Source organism: Geotrypetes seraphini, chromosome 10, assembly GCF_902459505.1.
Source record: "Geotrypetes seraphini chromosome 10, aGeoSer1.1, whole genome shotgun sequence".
In the NCBI taxonomy this organism is placed as follows: Eukaryota; Metazoa; Chordata; class Amphibia; order Gymnophiona; family Dermophiidae; genus Geotrypetes; species Geotrypetes seraphini.
Genome location: NC_047093.1, coordinates 117,120,707 through 117,133,496, shown reverse-complemented (window position 1 = coordinate 117,133,496; position 12,790 = coordinate 117,120,707). Strand labels below are relative to the sequence as shown.

Genomic DNA, 12,790 nt, shown 5'->3' with positions numbered 1-12,790 from the left:
ACATCCAAAAATGGCGCCGGTGGCGCTCGAACGCCACGCATGCGTACTTAAAAGCAGTGCACCATGACGTCACCCAGCCTTTTAGAAAAAAGAGTGCCAGCCAATATTACTATTCAAACCCACAGGTTTCATAGAGTTGAGCTGAAATGTCCATCTGGCTTCTCTCTGGAGGAGTTTAATGTGCCTGTCACCTCCCCGAACGTTCTTAATTTCTTTATCAATGCAGATGCATCTTAGTTGTTGAAAATCGTGTGCAAATTCCAGACAATGTTCAACTATGGGAGCACTGATTTTCTTGAGCTTAAGGTTGGATCTGTGTTCACACATCCGTATACGAAACGGACGTATGGTCTTGCCAATGTACACTTTTGCACACGGACAAACAATAGCATAGATCACAAAATCAGAGTTGCAGGTCATTGAATGCTGTATATGGTATACCCTATTGTCAACAGGATTGGTAAAAGTCGAACCCTGCATTGTAATGGCACAGATGCTACAAGAGCCACACTTCACAAAACCCTAAAAGAGCTCCATGTTGTCTACTGTGTTGGTACGATATGTTGCAGGGCTAAGAAGATCTTTCAAATTTTTATCACGAGTAAAAGCGATTCTCAATGGAACATCTTGAAAGGTAGGTAAAGTTTGAATGATTTTCCAATTTTTCTTCAAGATGTTAGCCGGAATACTCCCATGCGATGTGAACCACATGACACAAGTCTGAACAATGTCCGTGTCAACCCTTGATTTATTGCTGGATAAAAGTAAATCCCGGTTATAGTACTTAGCTCGTTTCTGTGCAACCCGTAAAACATTCTGCGGGTATCCCCGAACACTTAATTTTTCACTGAAAAGTTTTGCTTGGTTCTTATACCTCCTTGCTGTTGAACAATTTCTCTTTATCCGGAGAATTGCGAAAAAGGGAGATTATTCCTTAACGCAACTGGATGACAGATGGTGTACTCCAAAATGGTATTTCTGTCCGTTGGTTTGACATGCAAGTCTGTAGCAAAAGAATCCTCTAGTTGAATAACAATCACGTCCAAATAGACTACAGAGGACGAAGAAAATTGCATCGTGAATTTTATGCTCTCATCACAAGAATTTAACCAAGCATGGAACTGATTCCGTTCTTGTTCAGTGCCACTCCACAGCATAAAGACATCGTCTATATAACGAAACCAGTGGAAAATTTTTGCTTGAAAAGGAGAACAGTCCAGCCAGGTTTTTTCAAACGTTGCCATATACAAATTGGCAACTGAAGGAGCAAAAGTGGCTCCCATTGCCACCCAGTTTTTCTGTTTGTAAAAAGAACCGTCAAACAGGAAAAAATTTTCTTTCATAGTGATCTTCGCTAATGCTGATAGGAATTCTGTAGGTATCGAATGGGGTCTTATGCGTCCCTCAAAGATGTCCTTCAGTACTTGTAACGTCTCATCTTGAGGGATGGACGTATATAGTGACACTACGTCCAAAGTAACTAGTAAAAACGGAAAACTGCCCGCATCCACTTGTGCAAGTTTGTTCAAAAAATCATCAGTATCCTTAATATACGAGGGCACTTTCGGAACCTCATACTTCAGAAATTGATCTAAAAACACTGACAACGGTTCCAAAAGAGAATCCCGTGATGACATGATCGGTCTCCCTGGGGGGTGCTGTAAATCCTTATGAACCTTAGGTAACATGTAAAACACAGGAGTGGTGGGCCACTGTTTATTTAAAAAGTGGTGGTCTCTCTGTGTGATAAATCCAGCCACTAGGCCGGCATTTGTGAGGTACAAAATTTCTCTTTGCAATCTGATAGTAGGATTACACTCCAATTTTTCATAAATATCAGATTGTCCTAAATGCTGACAAATCTCATTGTGATAATATTCTTTGTCCAAGATTACCACTGCTTCTCCTTTGTCCGCACTCTTAATGACAATATTCTCATCTTTTTGAAGGGAAGACAGAGCCGTTCTTTGTGCTAAACTCAAATTCCCTTTGACTTTGTTACGGTTTCTGTACCAGTTGTTGATGTCTCTCAAAACACATTTTTTAAACGTGCTGATCACCGGGTCAACTGGCCCGGAGGAACCCATTTAGAATGGGGACTCACGATTGTACGATCATAGCTCTCACTTTTATCGCTAAAAAATAACCTCAATTGAAGAGCCCGTGAAAATTTCTCAAAGTCGACAGAAAAACGGAACAAGTCAAAATTAGACAAGGGAACAAAAGAGAGTCCTTTGGACAAAAGATCCTTTTCAGCAAAAGTCAGCAATTTATTAGAGATATTGATCACCACTGGTTTGTTTTCGTTTGGGACCTGGTATTCGGTCGTGATCTTGGCGTGCCTCTTTTGCCTCTCGACCTTCCGCGTCTTTGTGGTTGGCCCGATCTTAAAAAAGCCTGGTTGTTGCTACTTGTGGAAGATGCCGAAGAGGAAGAACCCTCCGAACCACTCATATTACTACTTGTCTGTGCTTGCTGTGATGTATCTGTGTACATCCATGGATAAACTCTTTGATTGCTGTAGTCGTATTCATCCCTCTTAAACTTCTTGGTCTTATTTCTTTTCAGGGTTTCTTTAAATTTCTCCATGTTTTCATTCAACTGTTTAAATTGAGTCTCAAAATCATCCGAAGGTAATGCATTCTTCAAACTACTGATCTCTGTGTCCAGTTTTATTTTTAAATCGTTCACAATAGAAAGACTCTTCTCAATAATCAATAACATGAGGTCTAAGGAACATTTATTGAGGATTTTATTCCAAGTGTTAATGAATTCAGGATCCTCTTTGAAAGATTGTGGTGCCTTATTGATCCTTAAGCCCCTTGGTATTCTTTCTAGCTTACAATACTCAATCAATATACCACTGTTTGTTTCCATACTAATCATAGTTTTAAAGCTTTTTATGATGTCTCCCCACGCATTTGATTGAACATGGGATGTGTGCAGATTCTCAAATTGAGTTGGAAATTGTAATAATTTATCCACTCTTTCGTTAGTGAAACTGAATACTGTTTTCCATTCATTCATTGCCATTCTAAATATAGTGCACAACTACTATAAAAGTGGAATGGATAAGAACCTCTTCAGTGTAGACAACAAAACAATGAAATACAGGTTCTACACGCAATTAGATTGAAATTGAACAAGAGGAAAAGACCTCAGAAGCCTGCACCATCGAGAATATTAAATTCTGTAATGGTTACTCAGCAGGACAGGTTCTCTATCATTGGCCTCACACTCCTCTCCTGACCGGTTAAATCAAAAACTTGTTTAATCGTGTATTTAACACTTCACTTATTTTAACCGATAGTATCTACAAAAATGTAGTGCACTTATCTGAATTAAGGATAAGAGCCCGACGGGACCCGTTTCGCAAAGTTATTGGCTTCGTCGGGGGACTTTTTTTGAAAGCTGTAAAGCAACAAAAACAGGAAAGACAAGTGCTTAAAACATTGCATTCCAATGTATAAATCACAATTGACTCACATATCTGCAAAATAGTACTCACTGCTTTCAGTCAAAAACTAACACATCCAAAAATGGCGCCGGTGGCGCTCGAACGCCACGCATGCGTACTTAAAAGCAGTGCACCATGACGTCACCCAGCCTTTTAGAAAAAAGAGTGCCAGCCAATATTACTATTCAAACCCACAGGTTTCATAGAGTTGAGCTGAAATGTCCATCTGGCTTCTCTCTGGAGGAGTTTAATGTGCCTGTCAGTGTATATGACACTGTGATCTGCCTAGAGTTTTAGGACAGTGTGGAATATTAATGTTTTTAATAAATAAATGATATGTTTCATAGAAAATAATACTTTATTTTAAACTGTAAGTTTGCGTATTGCTTTTCAAAACTATGCACTTTGGTTTCTCTCATAAAATAGAATTGCTTTACTGAGTAAACTGTTTTCCTTTGAAGTATTTTATTTTATGTGACACTATCATAAAAGGATGCTTGTAGTACAATCAAATGTAAATTTGAATTATTTTCATATAACAACTTATATTTTATCTAATTTTAATACAGCACCCAATAGGAGCTGTGGTCCCCCACCTATTATTGAAAATGGGGATATCAGCAGTACATTAATACCAGATTATGCCCATGGTTCAAGTGTGAGATATCAATGCTCACGGAATTATGAACTCAGAGACCCAAAACCAGTAGTGTGTAATGATGGAGAATGGTCAAGTCCTTCAGAATGTGTGGGTAAGTACAAAAAACAATCATCTTTTTAATGTTATATTTTAACATTTCAATAAAGTTAAAGAATTGAAGTAAAAAAAACAACCATGAACATAGTAGAAAGATTCTTACAGTTGCAAATATTTTGGAGTTTTATCTGACTCTTGCTTTCCATTTTAAGCCATTCTTTATATACCGGTAAGTTCATGCTTGTAGAGATCTTGTTCAGGCAAAGAAGTTCTGAAAACAGATGAGGATAGAGTGTGGACACAGGGATTTGGTTAGGTAGGAGGAAATAGGAGATTTAGCAATTGTGTGGAAAAGGGAGATAGGATATTTTGGCCCCGATTCTGCAAACTCCGCGTATATTTAGGCGTGCTTTAGACATCTGCGCCGCGTATATCACGCTCAGCATTACTTAGGAGTCTGATGCGCGTCTCCAATAATACAATTTTTCCCTCTTGTAGACGACAGGTAGATGTCCCTATAATGTATTTAGTTATATGTTAAAATGTGGTTTTTTTTGATACTTTTCTATTATTTCAGGATTTTAAGCTTTAACATAAAAACACAGTATACCATCTTTAATAGGATAGTTATAATATATTGTTTTCAGTTAAATTTAACTGGCCTTGCTGTTATCAAAATTTATAAAATAGAGCCTTTCCATTCATAAGACTTCTATCATATTTCTATCAATTAGCAACACTTAGCTTAAATAGCAATTCATTAGTCCAACGTTGGTTTCAAAATTCAAAGTACCCGATGCTCCATATTAGCTTGAGCGTTTCAGTCATCTGACCTTCATCGGGGGAAGTAATTGTTGCTGTATTGCTAAAAATAGAAACAACATGTATATCATGAGCAAACGTTTGAGCAACTGACTTCTGCCATACGATTTGTGTATAAGTAAACCATCAGCACACAAGTGTTAAAGTATTTAAGATTTATCATTAAAAATAAAACTAAAAACCCACCATATTCAAACAAACAGAATATTCCTGAAAGGCTCAGCAAAACTATTTACAGTGACTAAATTCTCTCTCACATGTGGCAAGCTGTGTTACTCCCAAGTTGAAAAATACTTGCTGAGAGCTCCTCCATTTTTTATGCCACAGCACATCGGGGGCGTCATCAAATGGAAACGCGAAAGCAGCATTAGACTAGTGAATTGCTGATTGCTGATTGATAGAAATATGATAGAAGTCTTATGAATGGAAAGGCTCTATTTTATAAATTTTGATAACACCAAGGCCAGTTAAATTAAGTTTTTCATAGTGATATACACTATGGGGCTCATAATCAAAAGAGAAAAATGTCCAAAAACTGGCCTAAATCGGCACTTGGACAAACATTTCTCTAAAATGTCCAAGTGCCAATAATCAAACCGGGTTTTGGACGTATTTCTAAACAACTTAGGCCTTCATAGAGCCGTTCAACGTCCAAATCTAAATGGGGCATTTCGGGAGGCGTGTCGAGGGCGGGAGTTGGGCGGGACATGGGCCGGCTTAGACTTAGTCATACAGCATGTATAACCGAAAGTTAAACAACAGAGCTTAGAGCAGGGGTGTCCAATGTCGGTCCTCGAGGGCCGCAATCCAGTCGGGTTTTCAGGATTTCCCCAATGAATATGCATGAGATCTATTTGCATGCACTCATTGTATGCTAATAGATCTCATACATATTCATTGGGGAAATCCTGAAAACCCGACTGTATTGCGGCCCTCGAGGACCGACATTGGACACCCCTGGCCTAGAGGAAAGTAGGACGTTTTGACTTAGACCATCTAAAACATGGTCTAAGTCACAAAAACCCACCTAAATTCACCAGATAATCACTGAAAACACATAACACAGACCCCCACATACTACCCCAGTGATCACTAACAACCCCCACCCCAATAAAAAATTTTAATCATAACTTGAAATTTCAGCCTCCAGACCATCATCACCTGGCTGCCTAGCATAGGAAAGCCTAGTCGTCCAGCCCAGAGGCAGCTTAAGTCATCTTGGGGGTGGGTTTGGGACCCATAGAGAGATGGACCCATGTCCATAAGCTCCTGTAATCACTGCTTTGTTACTGAAACATGTGCACTCTCCTATACACCCCCAAAACCCTTTTGCACAGGCATATAAGTAGCTCCTGCATCCATAATGGCTATAGGGGTGGTAGATAAGTGGGTCTAGGGGATTCTGAAGGTGGTTTGGGGGGCTCACCATGACCTATAAGGGAGCTGTAGTGAGGAGAAACCATGGCACTCTGTTTGTGAAGTTCATAGCAGTGCCCTGTAAGTTACCCCACTATTTAGGTGCCCTGTCTGGGTGTTCTGTCAATCACTTTGCAGGCCCCTCCCACGTCCAACAGGGCTTGTTCTAGACGTTTTTGACTTGGACGGACATTTGTATGAAAATGGACAATAAAGATAAACGTTTTAGATCAGATCTGTAGGACGTATAATTTGGACGATTTTCGAAAGTCAAAAGAAGTTGGACGTCTCTTTCGAAAATGTCAGGCATTTTTTGACTTTGGACGACTTGTGAAATGGATGTAAATGGACTTAGACGTCCCTTTTGATTATGCCCCTCCAAATATTTCAAATAAGGGATATACACCAATAGTCATATACAAACATACATAAAAACATACATAAAAATCTTCACAAGATAAGGGATGGGATGGAGGCTTTGGTATAAATGATTATTAAGAAAAGAGACAGAATGCGGACTTGTGATAACATATGTTATGGGTGGTCCTATGCACTAAAAACTGTCAACAATGTATGATATAACTGCCCCCTATTTAATCACTTGAGGGTTGTCTTAATGGGGTTCGTTATGCAATAGAAAATCAAAAAAGCTGAACTTTAATTCAATCAAATAAAGTTTGAAGGCTCGTTATGAGCTAGATATCATACTTATTTAAATGGACATTTACATTTCCAATTAAGCCTATTTGTCTGGAATAGGATTGTAAGGTTTAACATAATAAAAACAAAAAATGTAACACAGTATGCCATCTTTAAAAGGACATTTATAATATTTCATTTTCAGTGAGAGGTACTGACTGGGAGTTGAACTGCAAACAGTGTAGAAGGGTATAAGTTTAACCTCTGTGCTACATAAGAAGCTGTATAGTAATTGTAAAATTAGCTCCTAGAATCAGTGTAAAGAATAGCTGTTTGAGTATTGTTTTGACTTTAGATAGACGTGGTTTAGGCTTCAGAAAGACGGTACTCGGATAGACACGAGTTCTATGGATGCTATTTAGGCTATTAGGCTATTTAGACTTTTGAGCTTTCTCTTGGCGTCTGATAGACGTTATTTGATAGATGTTTCTCTGAATGGGATTTAGGCAGATTTTGGACGTTTCCAAAGTGATCTTTTAAATACAGTTCAGGGATTTTATTTTGTGATTCAGCCAGCACAAAAACAGGACACATACATACAAAGCATATTGAATTTAAAACTGCCTAAAGAAGCAATGTTAGCTAATTACAGCACATGAAAATCACAGCTTTAGGTTTCTTGCTCCAAATAACACTTTCTTTCTCACTCAACATTGCTCCAATCGGCTCATTCTTCAAAGCAAAGAAAGCCCATAACTTAATTTGGCAAAGCTTAAAAACAGAATAAAACTCATAACAGACCTGAATGTGGCATCAAGTTCATTGGAAATGGAGGTGTGCAGCTGCACAATGCTGACTTCATTGTGAAATCACCAAGGTGCACCTGTAAGGTACAATGCCACCATTAAAAGATGGGCTAGAAGTTGAACTCACAACCTCTGCAAGATCAGCACAGAGCTTTAACACATTGAGCTACACCACCTTCCACTCCAGTTTCTTTAACTCTCCTGTCATACAAGCATAGTGATCGATAAGGTATCATCTGCTTAGCTATCATATCACAGTTAGTTGAGACAAAAGACTGGTAGCATTGCTTTCATTGTCCCAAAAGCCAGAATCTCAAGTATGGTTGAATAAACATGACATGGAGTCAAATACTGCTGTTTATATCAATTGCAAACTCCACTTTTGGAATTTATTGCTTCTAGTACTGCTAATGTGCTGTTTGAGATGAAAATTATATTTGATTGGTCTGTAGCTTGTAATTTTTTATTAAAATGAGTATTGTGTCAGCTGAAGTACATGAGGGAGTTGAACCCATACCAGGCTCACATGCTAAGCTTCATTCTAACTGCTGAGCCATAAAAAGAATAGTAATTCAGGTTTGATTATACTGTTCCATATAGCTGTATGGCTGTAGCTACGGTGTGCTTGCGGCTCCGTAGCAAAGCGCCAGTAGTAGCCTAAACGGCCATAGTTAAACATATCCTAAACTATCAGGGTAGGAAACTTCTCTCCTGACTGAAAGAAGGCATTTCTGGCTCACCAAGTTAAGTCACCTTGATGCACCTTCTCATCCTCTCCAGCTCTCATTTTCTCAAATATTATGCTGTTTGCAGGCTGTGAGGTAGTTTAGACATCTCATTGGACTGGTGAGCAAGTGAGAAACATGCCACCCCATGCATCCCCTAAGAGCCACCTCACTTTTCTCTTTTGCAGCCTAGGCCTCAAGGAACACTAAATAAGACAAAGGCCAATGTGATGAAGTAGCTGAAGTGGTGCTTATTAAGGAAACACTAATGCCCGGATGCTGTGTGATGTTGTCCCAATATCACACAGGGTTTTTTAAATAAGCACAAGGTCAAAATGGTTTAATATTTTTTATTGTAGAATGTCATGTAAGTTCTTAGACACTCAAATGTAGAATCATTGCACAGTCCAGGAAAGCAGCATGCAAGTGTAACATCATGAAACTGCAGTTCGATGAGATGGATCACAGGTATGCAAAGTAAGCCATTCCTAGGTCCAACTGTGGTTAAATTGTTAAGGTCCCATAATCTTCTACTGGTAGGAGAAGGCAGGCTGTAGAAAAAGGAAGATGGATTGAAACAAATTAAAAGTACATTGGTGAGTTTTAGGCTTTGTTTTACAAAGGTGCGCTAAATCAACACAGTAACTAACTTGCTACTGCGTCCATTGGATAACATGCACGCGTTAACATTTAGCACACGCTAAATATGTTGTCCTTTAGGGTGCCATTAGCGTGTGCTAAATGTTAACGCATGCATGTTATCCTATGGATGTCGTAGCAGTTAGCGCATGCATTGATTTAGTGCACCTTTGTAAAACAGAGCCTAAAACTCACCAATTTACTGTTCTCTCAGAAATTCATCAAGAAGTACACCCTTGTGAAGGAAAAAAGTGTGAAACATGTTAGCAATGTGAATATGTATTTAATTCATCACAAGGGCTACTCAGAGAAAAGGTATAGTTATAACAGTGCAGATAGTAAGCACAATTTACAGTCAAGTGAAGGATATTTAGAGAAAGCTAACAAAGGTTGCAATGCGTCATTCTCACCTATTCTTTCTGTTTTGGTAATTTGCTGAACCCAGTTTTAAGAGACCTGCTCTGGCCTCTAGGAAACACAAAGGGAGTTATTAGCCACTTTCGGGAGATGAGCATAGTCAACCTGAAATCTGGAGATAAAAGGGAAAATGTTAGAAAGACATCTGTGGCAAAAGTAAAAAGAAGTTGTGGGAGAATATGTCACAGCACAGTCTCAAAATAACACGTAGAATAAACAAAAGCACAAACACTGTTGAACTCCTAAATAGAAGAGGCAGCTGCACCTGAACCCTTTTTATAATAAGGATGCCTAACAATTATCACCAAAACCATGTCCACCGATTGCATGTCCTTTGGGTGTTTTTCCCCACACACACCTGAGCAATAGTTATCAATGAGTTCTTACACTGAACCATTCCTCAACTGATTAGTCTTTTGAGCTGCCTCTTTACCTTTAGCTCTATGAGTAAAACACTGATTCTATCTTCCCAATATCATAGGTTCCACTCTTGGGTACGGTTAACACATATTCATATAACTTGCATATCCATTTTTATCCCAGGACAAGCAGGCAGCATATTCTTGACTGATGGGTGACGGCACTGACGGAGCCCCGGTACGGACAATTTTAGAGTGATTGCACTCTAAGAACTTAGAAAGTTCTAGCTAGGCCGCACCGCGCGTGCGCGAGTGCCTTCCCGCCCAATAGAGGCGCGCGGTCCCCCAGTTTCTTAGTTTCCGCGGAGCTAAGAAGACGCGTGTTTCCAACGGCTGTTGGACTCTCTTTTTTTGCCTTCCTGCTCGCGTAATTTTTCTCGTGAATTTATTCTCTTTTTCTTCTTTTATTATTTTCCTAAAAAAAAAAAAAGTCTATTTTTTTCGACTTTTTTCAGATGGCCCCGGCGGGGCCTGTTGGCACCATCGAAGCCTCGGGCTTCGATTTTGCTACTGCCTTTTTTCCCTTCATGCCCCCTTCTCTGGGTTTTAAGAAGTGTCAGCGGTGTGCACGCCCTATTTCTTTATCCGACCCGCACAAGTGGTGCCTTCAGTGTTTGGGTCCGGACCATAGGGCAGAAACGTGCACCCGCTGTAGTTCTCTTCAAAAGAGAACTTTGAAGAACCGCCAAATTCAACAGCGGATTCTTTTCGGTGCCGCTATGGAAGTTCCACCAGCGTCAACTCTGGCGACTTCCTCCAAATCAGCACCGGTGGTTTCGACACCGCAAGAGGTCTCTTCGGTGTCGCACCCTTCAGGTAAGCCGGCTAAGAAGCAATCCCCTTCTGTTCTTGGCCCGCCAGTCGAACAAGCAGTGAGCCAAGTCCTGCAGACTGCACGCCGGCCCCGCAAACGCTCCGCTCCCATTGAAGTCAATGCCTCTTCATCGGCATCGACTTCGCCTGAGCGTCGAGCGGCACCGCAGGTACCGAGCAAGAAAAAAGCGGTACCGGTGCCATCGGGACCATCTCTGGATGAGCGTATAGCATCCATCCTTCAGGTCCAGCTTAAGGAGCAATTACAACACCTGCTCCCGGCTCTGCTAACTCCGAACCTTCCGGTGTCGGTACCCACTGAGCCTGCGGTACCGATAGTCGACCAGCCTATGTTATCGGCATCGACGTTATCGGCACTGCTTAAATCTGCCTCTTCCATTTCTATGCCTGTCTTATCGGCAGAGCCAAAGTCTCTTCGACGTACGGCTCACTCGGCCTCTGATCCGGTACCGCTTTCTGATACCCGTCCCGTTTTACAGTCACCGGGTACGGTGTCGATGCGTTCAGGCAAATCGGTACGCAAAACCAGGCATACCGAATCCTCTACCCCTTTGTCTCAGGGCCGTCTCCCATCGGTATGGGACCCTGATTTATGGGATGACTCCGATGATCCCCTCGGTACCGAGGAGGATTTTTCATCAGATGAGGCTGACCCATCGGTGCAGGATCCTGCTAGTAAGCCAGAGCACTCTTCCTTCACCAAATTTCTTAGGGAAATGTCAGACACCCTTTCTCTTCCCTTGGAATCTGATTCTAAGAAATCAAAAGCATTCTTGGAGGCTTTGGACTTTGAACAACCTCCCAAAGAATTTTTAAAGTTACCCCTTCATGATATATTGAGTGAAACTTTTTACAAAAATTTGGAAACTCCTCTCACTATTCCAGGAGCTCCAAGGAAGTTGGAATCACTTTATAAAGTTATTCCTATCCCAGGGTTTGACAAACCTCAGCTTCCACATGAATCTTTGCTGGTGGAGTCAACCCTCAAAAAATCTGCAGGCTCTAGTGTATATGCCTCTGTCCCTCCTGACAGAGAAGGCAAGGCCATGGATAAATTTGGTAAACGACTTTACCAAAATGCTATGTTGGCCAACTGTTCAGGTAATTATGCATTTCACTTTTCCTTTTACCTGAAACATCTTATCCAGCAGATGGCCACTTTTCAGAAATATATTCCTGACCGCAAGCTTTCTGCTTTTCAACAATGCACTGCCAGTCTCTTGCAACTCAGGAAGTTTATGGTCTGTTCCATCTATGACACTTTTGAACTGACCTCTCGAGCTACTGCTATGGCTGTAGCGATGAGACGATTGGCGTGGCTTCGCATCTCAGACCTTGATGTGAACCACCAGGACCGCCTTGCCAATGCTCCCTGCCTGGGTGATGAGCTGTTTGGTGAATCTCTGGATACAACCACTCAGAAGCTTTCTGCTCATGAGACGAGGTGGGATACTTTATTGAAAAACAAGAAGAAACCTCCTCCTCCTCGTCCTTTCAGACAGCAGACGTCCTATCAGAGGCATTTTTCTGCTCGGCCAATTCAGCCTCATCCTCCTCAGCCTCGGAGGCAAAGGCAGCAACAACAACAGGCTTGCCAACAACAGCTGCCTGCCATGAAGCCTGTTGCTCAGCCTAAACCGACTCAGCCCTTTTGACTCGCTTCTCCAGGGCATTGCCAGTCTTCCTCCCTCATGTCCTCTTCCACAGCCTATAGGAGGTTGACTAAACATTTTTCTGACTCGATGGGAAGTGATCACCACCGACCAGTGGATGCTCTCTATCATAGCCCACGGCTACTCCCTCAATTTTCAGACTCCTCCGCCGTTAGGCCTGCCAAAAGAGTCTGCTTCCAACAAGTCTCAGTCCCTCCTTCTAGCTCAAGAGGTTCAATCCCTCCTTCTTCTCAATGCCATCGAAGA

The 12,790-nt window shown here is 41.1% G+C and overlaps 1 protein-coding gene across 2 annotated transcripts in view; it reads left to right on the top strand.

Annotated features, from left to right (window-relative positions):
• Positions 1-12,790, top strand: part of CFH (complement factor H) — a 587,670-nt gene that overhangs the window by 553,967 nt on the left and 20,913 nt on the right. For both annotated transcript variants that reach the window (XM_033962168.1, XM_033962167.1), the window contains exon 22: positions 4,027-4,209. In XM_033962168.1, the coding sequence (XP_033818059.1) occupies positions 4,027-4,209 (183 nt within the window). The remainder of the gene's footprint in view (positions 1-4,026; positions 4,210-12,790) is intronic.